Source organism: Amblyomma maculatum, chromosome 11 (assembly GCF_055883805.1).
Source record: "Amblyomma maculatum isolate TAMU_Amacu chromosome 11, ASM5588380v1, whole genome shotgun sequence".
Taxonomy (NCBI): Eukaryota; Metazoa; Arthropoda; class Arachnida; order Ixodida; family Ixodidae; genus Amblyomma; species Amblyomma maculatum.
In genome coordinates, this window is record NC_139354.1 from 106482068 (window position 1) to 106500790 (window position 18723).

Sequence of the window (18723 nt, forward strand, 5' to 3'; positions counted from 1 at the left end):
TTTCAGACCACAGTTGACAGAGAGCCCTCTCAAACTTCTCATCCATGTTCTTGCCTGACCAGAGCATTGGTATGCTTGGAGGCAAGAATGCCGCTCCCAGGGGAAACCTGCAAGCTGCCTGCATAACCGAGTTTCAAAACTACTTGCTGTGGCAGTATGGGTTTTGTAAAGTGGCGTATTCCTGCTATACCTTGCGACAGCATGTGCAACCTCTTCGGCATCTTGTTTTGCAGCGTTTAACTATGTTCCTTGTTTTAGTATGTTTCGCACACGTGCCATAGCCTAAACTGTCGGTTACGGCATGTATGCAGTTTTTTCCTGTCCCAATTTTTTTCGACTACTCAGATGCTTGCAGGTCGGCAAGATGTCCCACCTAGGCTGTAATGGAGCTAGAAAGCGAGCGTGCCCGCGAGGTACCAAAATTGGTCCCTTGTGGGAAATTTGAAGGCACATGCAACCGCAGGTGGGCTTTAGGTTCAAAAACAACACCCAGCCATATTGGGGCTGCCCACACAAAACCGCTGTAGGTCCCACATCGGCCGCAATGGGGCTAGAAGGTGTGCGTGCAATAGGAGATATGCAAAATAGGTAGCGCCATCTAGTTATAGCAAAAGTAACCATGTCAGCCATGTTTGTTGGGTCAAGGAACGTAGCCGACGGCAGCCGCCAGCCAGCAGTCGCCGTCGACGCAGTGTATCTTGGTACAGCGTGCTGCTTGTTCGGAGCATATTTGTGTTCTACACGATTTTTAATTGCTCGCTCTTTGCTCGCTGGACGATGCCGTCGCACTGCTGCGTTCCGCTATGTAAACAGCGAGGAATCATCGATAGCGACGGAAAAAAGGTACATGCTGCTCGATGTTGCGGTTGTTGCTCCGTGATGAAATGGCCGCGTCTGAAGAGCTACCGCAATTGTTCTTGGCGCATGAGCCAAGGTGTGTAAACTAAGCTAGTTTTATGCTAGCCGGTGTTTGTAGCGAAACTCAATGACTGCGCCGTTTGATAACGTCCTCGGCGCTTAGTTATCGCGCATGATGCAGAGTGCGTCCATCTCGCGTTTCCCACGGTGCCGCGATAGTTCTCAGGCTTGATGCAGCAAGCAACTTAGCAGGGCTTAGCTGTATAAACGGCTGATTTGTGCCGCATGCAGAACCAAACGCTAGCGATTATTTCTGCACCCGGTCGCGTCGAAGATTGTTGGCGGCTCCGATGCGCGATGTGGCCGCGAATGAACTTCATACGTCCAGAAATCTTCCGTGGCGAAAGCTGGTAACACGCATAAATAAAAGCTTACGTTCATTTGTGTATGTTCTCCACAAGTGCGGACATTATCGAAAATAATCGTGCAACGAACCTTGCCTAAGCGACGTGAACATGCAGGCTTGTCTAGAGCGTTCCGTTCGAGTGCTCCGCTGGTTAGCTGTAGAAGAAGCGCCTCTGGCTGTAGAAACAGCTGCAAGAGCTGCACACGGAACCAAACGCTAGGGCTCGATTATTTCTGCACCCGGTCGCGTTGAAGATTGTGGGCTGCTTCGAACTGCTGTGTGCCCGCGATCGCGCTTAAATACGTCCAGCATTACTTCGTGGCGAAAGCTGGTAACACACGCAAATAAGCTTACATTCATTTGTGTACGTTCTGCACAGGTGCAGACATCATTGTAAAATCGTGCAACGAATATTGCCTAAGCGGCGTGAGCAGGCTTGTCTATAGCGTTCGAGCGGTCCACTGAGGAGCAAAGGCTACTAGTTTTGAAGCTCGGGCTCTGCTCTAGCGAGGCTGTATAAGACAGGCAAGAAAGGCGGAAACACAGTGCCTTTAGCACTGCAGCTATGCTATGATTTCACTTTGCTGGTAACTGCAGGGCTTTAGACAAGTCTGCTTGTTGTGTTCGGAGTTTAGCGGTGGGGCAGTTGCGCGTTCCTGCCGCGGTGTGGTGCGAGTGTGCTCCAGACTAGTAACCAGGCGTGGGAGACTGGCGTCACACATATCAGCGGTGCAGTGGAATGCGGTGTGTGTTTTTCTTGAGTGTTGTCACGGCTGGGGCCGGACGAAGTTAAATAAAATGTTGTGAACCCGACGTAACATTGGCGACGAGGATGGGATGCTGGGTCGACGTCGTTTCTGCTGCGGCTAAGGGAAGTTGACATCGCGGACGCCCACCTGTGCAGCATGGCCGCCACCGCCAGCGAGGGCTACATTGAAGTTTTTGACTTGTCCCGCCCCGAGGACTGGGAAGATTATGCACAGCGTTTCGAGTTCTTCCTGGATGCGCAAGGTATAACAGACGGCGGGAAAAAGCGGTCCACGTTCCTTAGTCGTTGCGGCTCCGCCACTTTTCAGTTGGTGAAAGCGCTCGTCGCGCCGGCCCAGCTCGGAGATACCCCGTTCGAAACAATACTCGCCGTGCTCAGGGAGCACCTGGCCCCGAGGCCGCCGGAGCTCGCAAGGCGATACGTACGAGTTCCACCGACGCGACCAGGCACAGGGAGAGCCGGTGGCCGCCTACCTTGCTGCCCTTCGAACCACGGCGCAGCATTGTAATTTCACCACCCTGGACACCGCGCTTCGAGACCGTTTTGTTTTCGGGTTGCGGAACGACAAGGTAAAGCGACAACTTTTGGCCGAGAAAGAAGTGACCCTCGCTAGTGCTGTGGAGGAGGCAACCGCTGCCGAGGCCATCGACCGGGAAGCTAACCGCGGCGTCCGTCCAGGTCCAACCACGCCGCGCATCGAGCCAGTACATCAGGGAACGAGCTCGGACGTCGATAATGAGCAAGACGCCACCGAAGATGTCTTGCGTCTACGGAACATTCCTGCCCAGCGGACGGACCCAGAAGGAACAGGGGGCGTCACCTGTGCTGGTTGCGGCGGCCCCCACGAACGTCGTCTGTGCCGTTTCAGGAACGCCCAGTGTAGGGGCTGCGGAAAAATTGGTCACATATTGAGGGTCTGCCGTTCGCGGAAGCCAAGGAACTACCGCCAGAACTCCGAGACTGACAGCAGGACGCCTGGCGCGAATATTTCCTACTGCGACGACCAAACTGCGACCGCTATACACGATGTGCCTGCACCCGCCCTGAAGAAGGTACATGAGGTGGTCGAAATTGAAGGTAATCCATGCCGAATGGAGGTGGATTCGGGGTCAACTTTTTCACTCGTATCTGAAGCCACAGCCAGGCGGATTTTCCCGAGCGGCCGTTTGCCATTGCTGAAACCACTGGATATCATGATGAAGGATTACCAGGCCAATCGCATAGCCGTGCATGGGTATGGCACGTTCAGAGTGAAGTTTAAGGATTTCGATGGCCTGTTACGTCTTATCATTGTCAAGGGTGAGCGTCCAAGTCTGCTTGGACTGGACTGGTTCCCAGCATTGGGTATCAACATTACAGGAGTGCAGCATATCAACCAGCCATTCCACTTGAGTGCTGACATATTCCAGGAGTTCAGTTCAGTGTTTGATGGAGCACTGGGGTGTTACAAAGGGCCACCTGTGCAGTTTGCACTCAATGCCAAGGTTGAGCCAATCCGACTGAGGGCACGCAGAGTACCTTTTGCACTTCGTCCAAAAATCGATGCAGAGCTGGACAAGCTCATTCAGCAAGGGGTCCTGGAGCCAGTTGATCATGCAAGATGGGAAACACCTATCGTCACTCCTTTGAAGGCTAATGGGGACATCCGTATCTGTGCAGACTACAAGTGCACAATAAACAAAGCATTGCAGCAACATGCATATCCAGTACCAGTGGTGAGCCATGTGCTGTCGTCCCTCTCCGGTGCAACTGTGTTTGCTAAACTCGATTTGGCTCAGGCTTACCAGCAACTGCCAGTGACCAAGGAAGCGGCGGAAGTGCAGACTATCGTAACCCACCGGGGAGCTTTCCGTGTCCACAGACTTCAATTTGGGGTCAGCACCGCACCCGTCATTTTCCAGAGTCTCATGGAAAACCTTCTACGGGGAGTGCCTGGGGTTGTTGCTTACTTTGATGATGTCATTGTTGCTGGAACCTCGGAAGAAGAGCTGCTCAGTCGTCTTCGTGAAGTTCTCAGAAGGTTCCAAGATGTGGGGCTTAAGGTCAAGAAAGAGAAATGCCAGCTTGGGGTGGCTGAAGTAGATTTTTTGGGGTTTAGAGTCGACGCCGAGGGAATTCATCCAATGCCGGAGAAGACTCAAGCGATTGTGAAGGCACCACGTCCTGCAGGCAAGACAGAGCTACAGGCATTCCTGGGGCTCCTCAACTTTTATCATGCATTTCTGCCCCATAAGGCAACTGTCGCAGAACCACTGCATCGGCTCTTGAACAAAAATGCGCCCTGGGTCTGGGGTCACACACAGCAGAGAGCGTTTGATAATGTGAAGCACCTCCTGTCATCCAACCAGGTCTTGGTGCATTTTGATGAGAACAAACCACTCATTCTGGCTTGTGATGCCTCACCATATGGAATAGGGGCTGTGCTAAGTCACAAAATGCCAGATGGCAGAGAAGCACCAATTGCATTCTACTCAAGGACGCTGTCTACTACTGAGCGGAATTATGCTCAGATTGATAAAGAGGCACTTGCAGTAGTTGCAGGCGTAAAAAAGTTCCACGACTATGTATATGGCCGGCCGTTTCAGATCCACACGGACCACAAGCCACTTCTGGGATTGTTTGCACCAGACCGCCAGACGCCGCAGATGTTGTCCCCTCGGATGCTGCGCTGGTCCATTTTTCTGAATGGGTACCAATACTCTCTCCTTCACCAGCCTGGAAAACAGCTGGGCCACGCGGACGGCCTCAGCAGAATTCCCCTGACAAACCAGCAACCCGAGGATCCGTCCCCAGCTGAGATCATTATGCTCTTGGACACTCTTCCAGAACCCCCACTCCATGCGGCTCACATTGCCACGTATTCTGCCAAGGACCGTATAATATCCCGTGTACTCAACTGGGCATGGAAGGGGTGGCCACCAAAGCACAGCATTAGTTCTGAGTTCACACCATTCGTGGTCAGGCAAAATCAACTATCGGCCCACAAGGGCTGTTTATTGTGGGGTGACCGTGTAGTTATTCCGCAGAAGTTACATTCCAGGATTCTTGAAGCCTTGCATGCCGGGCACCCAGGAATTGTTCGGATGAAGGCACTTGCCCGCAGTTATGTATGGTGGCCGGGAATCGATGCAGCTATTGAGGAATGGGTGCGACGATGCTCTCCATGTCAGGAGACACGGCCAGAGATGCCCAGAGCACCAGTCCATCCATGGGAGACGACGCGGACACCATGGTCCCGCCTACACATTGACTTTGCAGGGCCGTTCCAAGGACAGACGTTCTTGATCGTGGTGGACTCGTATTCAAAGTGGCTGGAGGTCATTCCAGTTTCATCGATGACATCACTCACTGTGATCAACGCTCTGCGGAAGCTGTTTGCAACACATGGCCTTCCAGCCACTATCGTGTCTGACAACGGGCCTCAGTTTACGTCTGCCGAGTTTCGGGGGTTTCTCGATGCCAACCTAATTCGTCAGGTGACTTCTGCACCCTTTCACCCGTCCACAAATGGTAAAGCTGAAAGGATGGTGCGAACCACTAAAGAAGCACTGTCCCGCATTATTCAGGGGAATTGGTCACGGCGGCTAGCAGATTTCATGTTACAGCAACATGTAACCCCGCACACAGGCACAGGGCGATCACCAGCCGAACTTTTGATGGGCCGCCGGCTGTTAACCATGCTGGACCGGTTGCATCCGGACAGGGCCCCAGACAGGTCTTCCCAGCATACAGGAACGCTGCCGATGCCACGTTCATTCCAACCTGAAGACCCGGTGTTTGCACGCAACTATGGCCAGGGGCCTCCATGGGTCTCTGCTGTGGTAGCCCGAGCCACAGGCCCAATCTCCTACGAAGTTACGCTGCCAGATGGCCGAGTGTTGCGCCGGCATGTGGACCAGCTCCGTCGACGGGCCGCTACCCCTTGCATAGGTGAAGGACCAGTACCCACAGAACAGCAGCCAGAAGTCTGCCCCTCACAAGGAGGGCCACCGGTAGAAGCTTGTCCTATGCAGGGAACACCACCCGAAGTAGTGAGCAGCGAGCCACCTGAAGACCAACCAGTGGAGGAGCAGCCAACAGCTGAACCTTCCTCTGACGATACTGTCACACCACAAACAGTACCAATGGCTATGCCTCTACCACTGTCGTCAGGGGAGAAAAGTGACCCTGCTGAGCCACCAACCCTACGTCGCTCACTTCGAGCTCGGAAGGCTCCGTCCCATCTGCGGGACTTTGTGCTGGCTCTGGCCGACTGTTGAGTCCGAACTAAGGGTGGAGGAGTGTTGTGTTCGGAGTTTAGCGGTGGGGCAGTTGCGCGTTCCTGCCGCGGTGTGGTGCGAGTGTGCTCTAGACTAGTAACCAGGCGTGGGAGACTGGCGTCACACATATCAGCGGTGCAGTGGAATGCGGTGTGTGTTTTTCTTGAGTGTTGTCACGGCTGGGGCCGGACGAAGTTAAATAAAATGTTGTGAACCCGACGTAACACTGCTCATGACTTTATATTAATGACGAGTTGATATCACTCAGGCCGCAGTCACCTGAGACTCTATGCCACTGACCGGGAGTGCGTGTCCGATGTTAGCATCAATACACAGTTGTTCACAGGTGCTCCCTGACTTTTTCAAAGTAAGCAAGTTTCATGTGGTGACTGGAATCAAAGCAGCTCCTAACAAGTTATTTGTTATTCATTGTAGCTAAAGGAACTTTAGGTCATCATGTTACCTCAAGATTTAGGTTAAGTAACAGTTGTTCATGTTTTTTTTTATAGGTGTCTTTTCACCGTTTCCCCAAGGATATCGCGCTTCGCAAGAAGTGGATCATCGCGATCAAGAGAGATGAAGGCCCGAATTTTAAAGTGTCTGAGTATACGAAAGTATGCTCGAAACACTTTCGAGTGTGTGACTACATTCCTGGAGTGGCTAGTGGTCACAACATCCTCAGAGACACAGCAGTACCTTCTGTGTTTAACTTTGCCAAACAGCGCAAGCAGCGGAAGCCCCCGAAGCAGCGTGCAGCACTGCCAGCCAGGCAAGCCGCCAAGCTGCAGGATCAACTGCTGCCGGTGCAAGATTTAACGCCAAATGCACCACAGCAGACTCCACCTGATTCTAGCGACGGCAACATGGATGTGCAGACTGGAGATATGTCTGAGCATGCTGGTGCAGATCATGCGCACCATGAAAAAGTTGAACATCTGGTCGCTGTGATTGACAGACAAGACAAGGATATCAGAAAACTTCGTGATGAATGCAGCCATCTGAGAGAGCAGCTGCAATCAGCAAGGGCTGAAATTCAAGAGCTGCGATCAGAAAAAGATAGCGTGACTCAGCAGCTCAATGTAGAAAAAGAAAGAACATCTCCTTTTTGTATCGACCGGTTCAAGCAATCAGATGAAGCTCTTCAGTTCTATACCGGGCTGCCGAGCTATGAGCACTTCACATCCCTCCTTGTATTCCTGGAGGCTGGCGATGGTGGCTGCAATGTGTTGCGTGCCGAGGGATCCTCTGCAACAAGGGGCCGCAAGAGAAAGCTCAGCACTGAGAACCAGCTTTTCTTGGTTTTGGTTAGGTTGCGCCTGGGATTGTTTGAGACTGACCTTGCACATAGGTTTGGCATTACGCAGTCAACAGTGTCTAGGATATGCACATCATGGCTGAATTTCCTTTATGGTAAATTGGGCACTTTGCCATTGTGGGCATCTAGGAAAGTGGTCGATGACTACATGCCAATTGTATTTGTTGGGGATTATGCATCAACAAGGGTAATCTTGGATGCTACTGAGATCCGTTGTGAGGTGCCATCATCTCTCTCACTTCAGTCAAGCACCTACTACTCATACAAGTCCTCAAACACATTTAAAGGGCTGATAGGCGTTTCTCCTAATGGACTTGTAACATTTGTTTCTGAGCTTTTCACAGGGTCCACTTCAGACAGGGAGTGTGTCGTAAGGAGTGGGTTTCTAGAGCTGGACTTTGAAGAGAATGATGGCGTGATGGCAGACAAGGGATTCGTTATTGAGGATCTGTTGGAAAGCAAGGGTGTGAAGCTAAACATACCCCCATTTCTAAGAGGTGGAACATTCTCAAAAGGCCAGGTGCAAGAAACTAAAGAGATTGCTTCACTCAGGATACATGTGGAGCGGAGAATACAGCGGATCAAAGGGTACCATATTTTTGACCGACCGATTCCACTTACTCTGGCACCAGTTATTAATCAGATTTGGACAGTAGCAGCTATCCTCACGAATTTCCAAACTGCTCTAATTCAGCGTCAAAGCAATACAGATGTTTTGTGGGCGTTTGATGACTCCACATGAGGTTATATGATGCACCGCTGCATATCCAGCAGTGTCAGCTACTTGGTGTTTGTTGTGTTTGCAGCCACATGCACAGAATGACCAACTCGTGCAAAGTTCCATTCCTGCACCGTGTCATTCAGAGGATGATGAATTCTTTATATAGTTGATTGGATGACAAAACCATTAAATGTTGCATGAGTGCCATGCTTGATGGAGCATTTATTATGAAACTAGAGGCAGTGCTCCACCCTGTCTTTTGTATTGCTTTATTTCTTCTTTGCGAGCTTTGTACAACCAGTTCACTCTATGCAGCTTGTGTTGTTGTATGCTCGACTGTCCTATTCATTAATGTCGATAACAAAATAGAATATGAAGAACAAAATAACAGGATTAACATGCAACTGCACCCATTATCATGAAAGTTTGTGCACTTCGTCTAGATTAGCTATTGTGTTCCACTGGACTGCATATCAGAAATTGTGATTAACATTGCATTTAACTGCATAGAGGTCATGTACGGAAGGTAATAGGTCATGCTGGAACGCTACTTATATTTTCATGTTTTGTATGTAATGGTGAGAAGATTCATTTCTGTTAATGTGCGTTGCTATAGTGTTTTGCTCTTTATTGTTGTGTTCATATTTCTGGCGTTGCAAAGACTAGTGATATGGGCTTTTTTTCTCATAATTTTTTCATTGTGATATTGTGGTCTGTACTGTGGATTTTCACTGCATGTTTTGTATTCTCATATTCAGAGCATTTGAATAAGGAGGCAAAACAACTCTAAGTATTATGTATATTCACATTTGAGATCAGGCAGGATTTCGTAAACGCTACTGTACAATGAATTATACCCACACTATCAATCAGGTGATAGAAAATTGCTTGTAATATAATCAATCTTTATACATAGATTACAAAAAAGCACTTGACACCGTTGAAACCTTGGCAGGCATTGTGAAATCGTGGTTTAGAGGAGCCATATGTGAAATTATCGGAAGATATTTATATTTCCACGTCTTACGAGACATTCCTATTGTGCTGTCGCAACCTCCCATTCACACACTTGCCAGTCTGACCCACATAGGCCTTACCGCAAGAGAGTGGAATCTTGTAAACCACTCCTTCAGCACAGGCCACCAACTTGTTTTGGTGCCTGACACAACATGATCATTGTTTTTATCGGATCAGAAAAGGAGGGTTAGGTGCTTTAGCTTTTGGTTGTACTTTCGTTCCCAGTTTTTTGTCTCATCCTCATTCATGTAGGTGAAGATGAAAATGCAGCAAGTTTGCGCTTGTGTTTTGTGCTGTCTTTTTGTATTCTGTTAGCGCACCGCTACTTTAAAGTGTAACATTAAGAGACTGCTGTCTCTTAATGTTAGCGTGCAGAATGGTTCAGAAAAAGACAGGAAGCGTGCCGAATGGTTCAGAAAACAAACGCGAAGAAAGAGGCCTTTGCCCTGTGTGGCTACAGTCCGGCTGATAACTTCTGTTTAGCCTGCATGCGAAAATTAAAGGCTCCTCCTACTTACAACATATTGCAGCATATGACTGAAAAAGAAGCTATCCAGCTTTGCCTTCATGCGTGTCCACTCTGCTTCATCAAAGCAAATGCGCTCTATGACAATCCACTTTTCTGAACAGACAACAAAGTCCCCCCACTTGCATTCTGTCAGAGCCATTTGGCCAAGTACTTGGGCGTAGTATTCATGGTCTCTTTTTAGACTTGGTACATCATTTTCAGTAAATGTCATGCAGAACTCTGCCGACCTAGCTTGCTCTGGCTCGCTGTCCTTTAAAGAGTATGGACACTTGACCTCAAGGACCCCGTATGTTTGTTCTTCTGGGTCATACACAAGCCTGTCGGGGCTAGCGCCTAGCCATGGGCATTCTGGGTGTACTACCAAGCCGCAGTGCTGCAGTGTAACATGATGTCCTAGGTTCCACATGGTGACACAATACCGGTCTGAGGCCGCACTTTCATTCCTTTGTCCATACTGAATAGCACGTACACGGGACAAGTCCTTCGGTTCAATAAGATTCCGCAGGCCCTTGTCCGTCCACTGGTCCCTTTTGAGTACTCTCCCAAAGCACGACGCAGTTAACCTGTTCAACCGGCCCTCCTTCCAGCATTCACTTCGTGCTTGTTGCCTTGAATTGAGCTCTAGTCGCCTGGCATCCTCAGGGGATACTTGCATATAAACAAATAGAACAAAGCATAAAGCGACAAGTTCCAGCAGCTGGCTGTTGAGAGCCACATTTTAGTGTGAAAACTACACGCGGGCAAACTCAGCCAAGAATGTTATGGTTTTCATCTGCCAAGCTCGGGGAAAAAAAAAAAAAAAAACTTGTCAAAGCAGAACATTTCGATCCCAGGAATTTCTCATGGGAAACAATTATTCAACGTCGTAGCTATCACTACGGCTGATCAGCCCCCATGTTAAACTGAAACACACTTACTCTGTGCATTCTACATTGTCTCCATCAACTTCTATCGATGGGCAAACAGCTTTCGCACGTCCTACTCTAACTATCTTTAAATAATGAAAATCATACCATATTTTGTTACCCCATCAAGTTGAAATAAGTTCCATGATATATGTCCTCAGTGTTCTCACTGTGGCTGAGTACACTGTCTTCATGCAGGATTAAACCGTGCTGTTTCTACAGGGTTGCATCTCTACAAGTAGACTATACAGCTATTAAAGAGTGCAGTGCTGTGAATGCTTGCAGTATATAAGCCTGCCATATTACAGGGTTACAGTTAACAATACTGCACTAGGGGGAAGTGAGGTGAGGTACTTTAAGCTCCACTCACCCTCAATATACTCCATTCATCTGCACTGAATCTGTCGACAAATGTATGCGGCACAGCTTGGTCGAACAGGAATAATTCTGGGACTAATAGGAATACTCCACTTCCATCTGGAATATTTTTCCATGTCTTGAAGCCTGCAGGCAGCTTTTTTTGCTGGTAGGACAGTGCTGAGCCAGGAGGTGCCATCCCTAGTTTGGTATCCTTAAAAGGTCCCTTTGCGGTGCACAGGGCAGCTGCAAATTCATCATTTCCAAGTCGACGGAGACTTTCACCCAACTTGTGAAAACTGTCCAGTTGCTGCAGCTCCTCTAACTTCTTAGCTCGTGCATCATACACTTTTGCAGGTGTTGGTAGAAGGGTGCCATCTTCACGAGGGCTCCTCCAATCGACGTCGAGCACACTCATTGGCCTGATGTTATGTTGTCGAGGGCGCCTCCATTGCTGAGGAAGCTCCGTGCATGACAGCTCTGGTGGTGCTTCTTTAAATCCTTTTTTTTTTAACAAAATCATGAGCCGCAGGGCAGCAAGAATATGGCTGCACGATCCGCTTGTCCCAGCAGCACATTCACATGTTGTGTCAGTGACTGTAGAACTGTTCAACTGAAATGCCAGATGAACCTTGTAAGGCCGGCCTGTTTTTTTCTGGCTTCTAAAGCATGTCGCTCTCGCGTAGACGATGCCAAGTCTGTAAAAAAATATATTTTAAGTACACAGAATGACTTGCCTCTTATGTCCACTGGACAACAACTTAAAATCCCTCTGTAACCTTTGTGTAATGAACATTTTATCAATAAATAAGATATCAGTTAATAAACATGAACTGCATGATAACCCTGCTTCGTGCTATGTCCTTCATACGATTCGTGCAAATTATTGTCCCTCCTACTACAGCTCAGCCACAGTCCTACTCTTGTATGTGTCCGCTATAAGTATGCAGGTGACGTAAAAAAAGTCCGTGCAAGCCACGGCGAAGCAACGCATTGCTTTTACATCTGCGGCACAAGGCATGCGTTAATGAATGGGAAGAATGCCAACGAGAAGCTGGTTTATCGCCATACACATTGCAGAGCAGACACAAAGATAGTACGAACGCTCATCCGAGGAAAGAATAATGGGTGAAGTCTGGCGTACAAAGTATTGTTTCCCGTGCTTTTTACACTCGCGCATAATACTGACTGCAGCATGTCAGCTGAGCCGCGGCCACGACGCGATGTCCCACCAAGTTTGGTGTGTAGCTGCGAGCACGACGCGCAGCTTGCTTAAGGAACTATGGAATACATTGTTTGCCCTTTTTTTTTTTTTGCCGTTCTTGCCGCTTAAACTCAGACTAAACTGGCGTACGTCTATCTCGAAACGCGGAGCACACGGTCGTACGGGGGTGTCACTAGGGCGTCAGAAGTAGCCCACATTCGCGCAAATGGCTTCTGGCTAGGAGCAATGCTGGCTAAAAATTGTAGCTCATATCATGCATACATACCTTGAGTCGCAAATGTTAGTCGACACCGATGAAGGCAATGTATAGGCTTCGACGGCAAAGATGTACGACTTGTTTTGCTGCCGACTCGACGGACCTGCCGACGCACATAAGCCTGCTAACGTGCCCTCAGACAAATGTGGAAGGGCTTCCAAGTCGTTTTTCCACATCGCATGGTCAGAATTTGGGAAACGCCGTTGTTCTGCCATGTCAACGTCGCACGCTACTCAGGGACTGTCCGGCTGCAAGGTGATACGTGCGGCAATGCAATATGCTCCGTACCAGCCGGCGCTTGACCTAACAAAGATGGCGGCCCGACTTTTGCACCCAGTGTTGGCCGACGTCGAAGTAATTTTGCATATCCCCTATTGTGTAATGATTCTTTCTAACCTTTATTTGTATTAGATGTTGCCCTACATTACTATTATAGATGATTTGTATAACAGTTGTTTCCATGTTAAGTCGGTTAGAAATATTACGTGGCTTAGGTTCTCGCGCTCATGCAAATTGCACTAAAAATACTAAAACATACTGATTGCAACTGTTGCTCCTAATGTGGTTGCTGGGGATAGCCTGCAACACTCGGCACAATATTACTGTTCAGAACACACATCTCCATAGCCTGAACAAGATGCACACGAAGTTATTTAGGCAAGATTAATGTTATGAATTATTGTAAAATTTAATATTGTGGCTGTTTAGAAAGGGCAGACATGCATAAAATAATTACTTAATTATGTGTATAAATAATGACTGGGAAAACTTAGACAGGGGCTTCCCATCAATTTCCTGTGTCGGACCCCTATGAGAATAATGTGGGCAAGCCCAAGTGCGGCTTGCGCTATAGAACCTGCATCGGTCCTATGTCATTATCTGAGGGGCTAACCGATATAAAAAAAATAAATGTTCATCCAGAGCGGCTGCCCGAATCTGTCCAAAGTAGGACCATCATGGGGAGTTGACGGGATGTGCCCTTTTAGCGATGCGGGAAAAATGTGCCCCGCAAGGGCTGCCTGCATCGGTCCCTAGTAGGGCCCATCGGGGCTTTGTCGACAGCCCCCTTCAGGCCTATGTCGGCCCCTCTTGCAGCACCCACACTGAGCCCACCGGGGCTGTCCTGCATTGCCTACATCGGACCCACCAGGGGCCCCCCTTCATAGCCCACTTGGTGCTACATATATATGTTGCAACTCATAATTGTTTTACGTACCCGTAATGGTGTTTTATGTGAAGTGATTTGGTTTTCGCATGCAGGCTCACACATGGGTGACATCCTTCGAGTTGTGCTGGTAGGAGATGGAGAAGAGTGCATTAGCACTGCAAGCATGGAAAAAGCAATGGCACTACTACTTGGAGTGTCCTTCATGTTCAACATCTCCTGTTCACCTGGCACCCTCTTACTATGATCTTTTCAGAGATAAATAAGTTTCATATGATGAAAAAATCTCTTGTAATATGTTGTAAGGGTTGTAATTTCTGTACAGGTTACCTATTTAAGACATAAGCTTTACTAAAGATAAAGCACCTTGGCTGCTAGGAAGCAAATAGAATTTCATCTCTAGTTTTTAAGTAATTTAATCATTGCTGTGACTTTTTTGCATGTATTGGGTTCCATATAACAATTTGCACAACTGAAATCTTTTACTTTGATGATTTAAAAAAGTGAGTTAACACTCTGCACTTGGATTAAACATGGCATTATGAAACTCTTTGATGGCATTTGCTGAACGGACTTGAAGAGCAACTGCTTGTTCATTCTTTAGTTGTACCTGACAATCGTGCGTAAACAAATAACTTAGCAGGTAATTAGCATGGCAAGATGGCAGTTTTAAACAATTTACACTAGTAAATATGCATATGAGAAATGCATTTTATATCATGTGCTTAATATATTTCTGACGCATAAAAATTTCTGAAAATGTAGTCGCACTCAATATTCACTACAATGCACAAGATGAGTTAGGAGTTAAGTTCTTGGCACACACTGACTATAACCTTGCTCACAATTTATTCATTCAGTTGAAGAAACAGAGAACAGAGTTCATTTATTATTTTTGCAAGTTGCATGCTCTCTCTAAATGCTCAGTGATTTATTATTGTATAGATGTCAGAATTGATTCACTCGGGATGTGTTGCAACTCATATTGAGTGTGACAGTACATTCTCTTTACTTTGAAGACCACGTAACTACCTGGAGGTTTTGAGTTTGCATCCTGCGTTTTTTGGGCTGATATTTAAGGCTTGCACGATACTAATGTGAAAAAGTTGTTTCATTGCTGTCGCTTATTGTCATATGTAGAGGCTACTCCGATTTCTTTAGCTGCATCTTGATGTAAATTTAGTCTTTTGCGCTAACTGCAACCTACTACTGTTGAAGATTAGACTCTTTCCCCCCTTGAAGTACGTATAGTAGGAAATGATTGTGTATAGTTGAGCAGAATAACAGCGTGAACATGCCTGCCATCAGTATATCCCGAGCATGTTTCTCTTTATTTCAGCATACTCACCCTCACAGAAGGTTACGCAATATAAATATTCAAGGCATTCCAGACAACTATACCAAAATATACAAGTCACAGTACATGACATGAAAATTAATTTTGAGTATGTCGAGAATTATTTTCCTTGCCTCCCCCTTTCTGTTTATTCTTGCTTTGTTAATGTCGCAAAAACGAAATAATTGTTAAACCTAGCTTGCCATTATTTTGCGGTTATCTCATGGGATATCTTCCATATATTGTTATAAACTGAGCCAAATTTCCATATTCGTTTTCACCTTTCCCACGTCTTTTTTAGTAGCCTATATCTATGACGTAATCAAACTTTATTACGCAGCTTAACAAAAATATTTCGATTTATTTATACCACGCATTAGTTTTGATTAGGATAGCCTGTTGGTTTTTGTGGCTTAACCAGCTTTTTCCTATTCAAACTGGCTTTCTCTTTGCACTTCAATGCAGTGGTGGCAAGGCTCTTGACAATTTGCCTGCCACATTCTTTGCTGCCACATCAATGCATCAATGACAGTGCAGAAAAACCCCTTTCAACAGGTAGAAACCACCAATGGAGGCTAGCCAATTAGAGCATATTCAAACAAATGTTAGCTGGCTGGCGGCTCAAGCCAAAGCAATAGTAAGTAAAAAGTCACCAACCATGCACAGCATGTGCAGATGCCACCCATTTCAAAGGGTTCAGCTGTACTCATTCACTCTTGCCGATGGCATTGTGGTAAAAGAGCTGCTTGAAAAAAATGCACATTCGACACCATGTACATGATAAAGTAGGATTAATCAGCAATACTGCCAGAGCAAACTCAGAAAAAGGCTTGCACTTCACTATAAGACATGGCAGAAAGCATGCAGACATTTTGTCTGAGATATGGCACTATCCTGAACTGCTCCATCTTATTTATAATGATAAAAGAGTGCTGCAGTGAAAGAAAATGTCCAAAATGCCGCACGTTCTCGGCTTGGCTTCCAATAACTAAGAGGAGTTGGTCAACAAGAGTGTTGCCAGTGTTCGACACACTATTACAGAAAGCCCATGAACAGAAAATGAAGCCCTGGGGAAACCCCAGCCTATATTGGCTTTATGTGGCCCCGTATCAGCATTCATGGGCTGCAGCACAAAACCTATGGCAGTCTTTGCTTATTTCTTTTCAATGTCAATGCTATAAAACCACAGTGGACCATGGACGTTATGTCGTATGTCTTCTATGAAAGTAATCACACCATCGTCAGGCATAGCACAGCTCGGTAACAAGACATGCATCAGAGCTGGCAAAACTGGCCTCGCCTGTATGCTTATAGGTCTCCGGTAAACATGGAGAAATATAAGCATAAAGACTAAGTGTTTTACGATGTTTGGGTGAGACAGATTCCAGTCGCCGTAAATATGAAGAGAGACGAAGTGGCATTGATGCTTCAGCGTCTTGCCTACTTCAGGACCTGTGCTACAGGCCTTGCAGACAGTCATGGCGACAAACAAATGTGCCTTGACACTGATACTATCACCGCAGTACCTGCCCCAGCCAATCGCACAAGCGCTCGAGTTGCTGGGAAATGACAAAAGCCTGAAAACTAGCTAATCAGATATCATACAGGCAGAGGATAGCAAGGCTGTGGTCATCAGAGGAGATTGCTAAGTGGCAATTTTTCATGGATCGTCTCGGGAATCCACCAGGTGATTTCGACAGATGCCGCATCTTTCAGGTTGACGTACGTCTTCCACCCATGACTGGCCCATCCGTGCGAGGCGACGTGGGTTGCCGCAGCGGGCCCCACTTGCCACCGTCCTGAACAGAATGTGGATCTGAGCTCTGCTCTCCACACCCACGACGCAAGGCAAAGATTGTGACCATAATAGCACAGATTTAGGGTCCCCTAGGGTGGCTCTCATCTATCATCATACGAGCGAAGGTGCTGTTTCAATAGCTTTGGCACCTGAACATCGGATGGGATGACGCCGTGCCCGAGGAGATCGCAGCAGAGTGGCCAAATCGGACTGAGGTCGAGGTACCGCGATACTACAAGGCAAAAGCAAGCACAGACGAGGCAACCAGTTTGAACATTTTTGCGGATGCAAGTACAGTAGCTTACGGAGTCAGTTCAGTTCAGTCGTTCAGTCGTGTCCAACTCTTCGTGACCCTATGGACCATGTCACGCCACGCTTTCCGGTCTCTCACTTCCTAACATCACATAACTTCATCTGCAGTGCCTCGAGGATGCCATCTAACCATCGCGTTCGCTGCCTACCCCTTCTCCGGCGACCCTAGCTTACGGAGTAGTTGCCTACATTACAGATGGCGACAGTCGACACAACCTTCCCTGGCCGCGACGGGCGAATTCGGTCATGCATTGTGCGGCTTCCCAAAAGGACAATGCTGCGTTGTCCACCACAAGAGCTCTACCCAATAGAGGTTGTACAGTGAGTGCATTTGTGAGTAAAATGCTAGTGCCGTTTCGGGCGGAAATGTGTTAACGCAATTCATGAAAAAAAAAAAAAAAAAAAAAAGACAGTTCTCCACGTGGGGAATGCTTGGACTACCAACTCTGCTCTTTCGGACACTCGGGCGGTCTATTTTATGGCCTCCTGGCCTCTTCGAAGAGAAGGCCATTTGGGGAGAGGACGTGAGGAGGGGGGACAACGAAAAAGGCATCAGTGGGACTCAGTGGCAAGCAGTCGTAAACAAACTGTGCGAACCAAATGTGTTGAAAGTGCTTCCTTTTTTCTAACCAGTAAATTCAGTTGTTTGTTCATTGGGTTGCTTTTCTTCCTTAACGACAACATACTAACGAAAAGACTGAACATAGCAGTGCTGAGCAAAATAGCATTTGATCAGCACATGAAGTGGCTGTGTAGGACTGCCGGAAGCGATCAAGTACGGCTACAGGAGGCAGAAGTATCTCCCCTTGAGAGCTTACAAGCTGAGGATGAACTTGAAACGTTTCTTATCAAAAGAGAAGACTGCCTGAAAGGACCTTGTGAGGGCAGCAATTCTCTCAAAATTGAAGTACAGAGCCTGCTTGATGTTCTTGAACATGTCCCAAGTATAAGCAAAGGCTGAAGTGTTCCGTAATTTTGTGAGGGGGGGAAGTTGCAGCCCCCATAACTGTATTCACTAGCTACAGACTACACAAGTCAGCGTCGAGAAAACATTTTCTGAAATAAAGCAATCCTCTCTTGTCATCGAACACGAATGACTTCAACAACCCTCGACAATGTCCCCTTCCTTTGGTCTTTCTATGCTGGCAAATAAAGAAGTTGGTAGCACTTACTGAGCGCATAATAAAATATTTAGAAGCGGCCATGATTTCATATGCTTGCTAAAAATTATGCAACTAAACATAGCAGTCTAGCCTCAAAGCGGTTCTAGAAGAAGGTATAGCGTGCCTATGCACGAAATTACCAACGCTACAAGACGGCTGTTGCACTGGGTCGTTGCCACAAGAGCGGAACAATTGATCCGGTTCTCCGGCAAATACAATAATGACTCTAACCCTAATAAGTGGCAGAGAGGACTTTTGTCATCACTTTTCGAGACACAACACATGGGTGTTGCAGTTGAAAGTTGATGTGAACTTTGCAGTTCACCTCATAG

The 18723-nt window shown here is 47.4% G+C and overlaps 4 protein-coding genes across 4 annotated transcripts in view; 1 reads left to right on the forward strand and 3 right to left on the reverse strand.

Annotated features, from left to right (window-relative positions):
• The window catches only part of LOC146174599 (uncharacterized), a 128959-nt gene that overhangs the window by 47580 nt on the left and 62656 nt on the right, over window positions 1–18723 (reverse strand). The gene's annotated exons all lie outside the window — the stretch shown is intronic.
• LOC146174600 (uncharacterized) lies at window positions 777–8349 on the forward strand. Its single transcript, XM_084583759.1, has 2 exons — window positions 777–843; window positions 6802–8349. The coding sequence occupies exons 1-2, from the start codon at window positions 778–780 to the stop codon at window positions 8347–8349; spliced, it is 1614 nt and encodes a 537-aa protein (XP_084439885.1). The 5' UTR covers window position 777.
• On the reverse strand, window positions 8544–10529 carry LOC146174601 (uncharacterized). Its single transcript, XM_084584272.1, has one exon. The coding sequence runs from the start codon at window positions 10527–10529 to the stop codon at window positions 9843–9845; it is 687 nt and encodes a 228-aa protein (XP_084440398.1). The 3' UTR covers window positions 8544–9842.
• LOC146174602 (uncharacterized) lies at window positions 10622–17600 on the reverse strand. The gene is made up of 2 exons (XM_084583760.1): window positions 12627–17600; window positions 10622–11834 (listed from the first exon to the last, which is right to left on the reverse strand). The coding sequence occupies exons 1-2, from the start codon at window positions 12830–12832 to the stop codon at window positions 11135–11137; spliced, it is 906 nt and encodes a 301-aa protein (XP_084439886.1). The 5' UTR covers window positions 12833–17600; the 3' UTR covers window positions 10622–11134.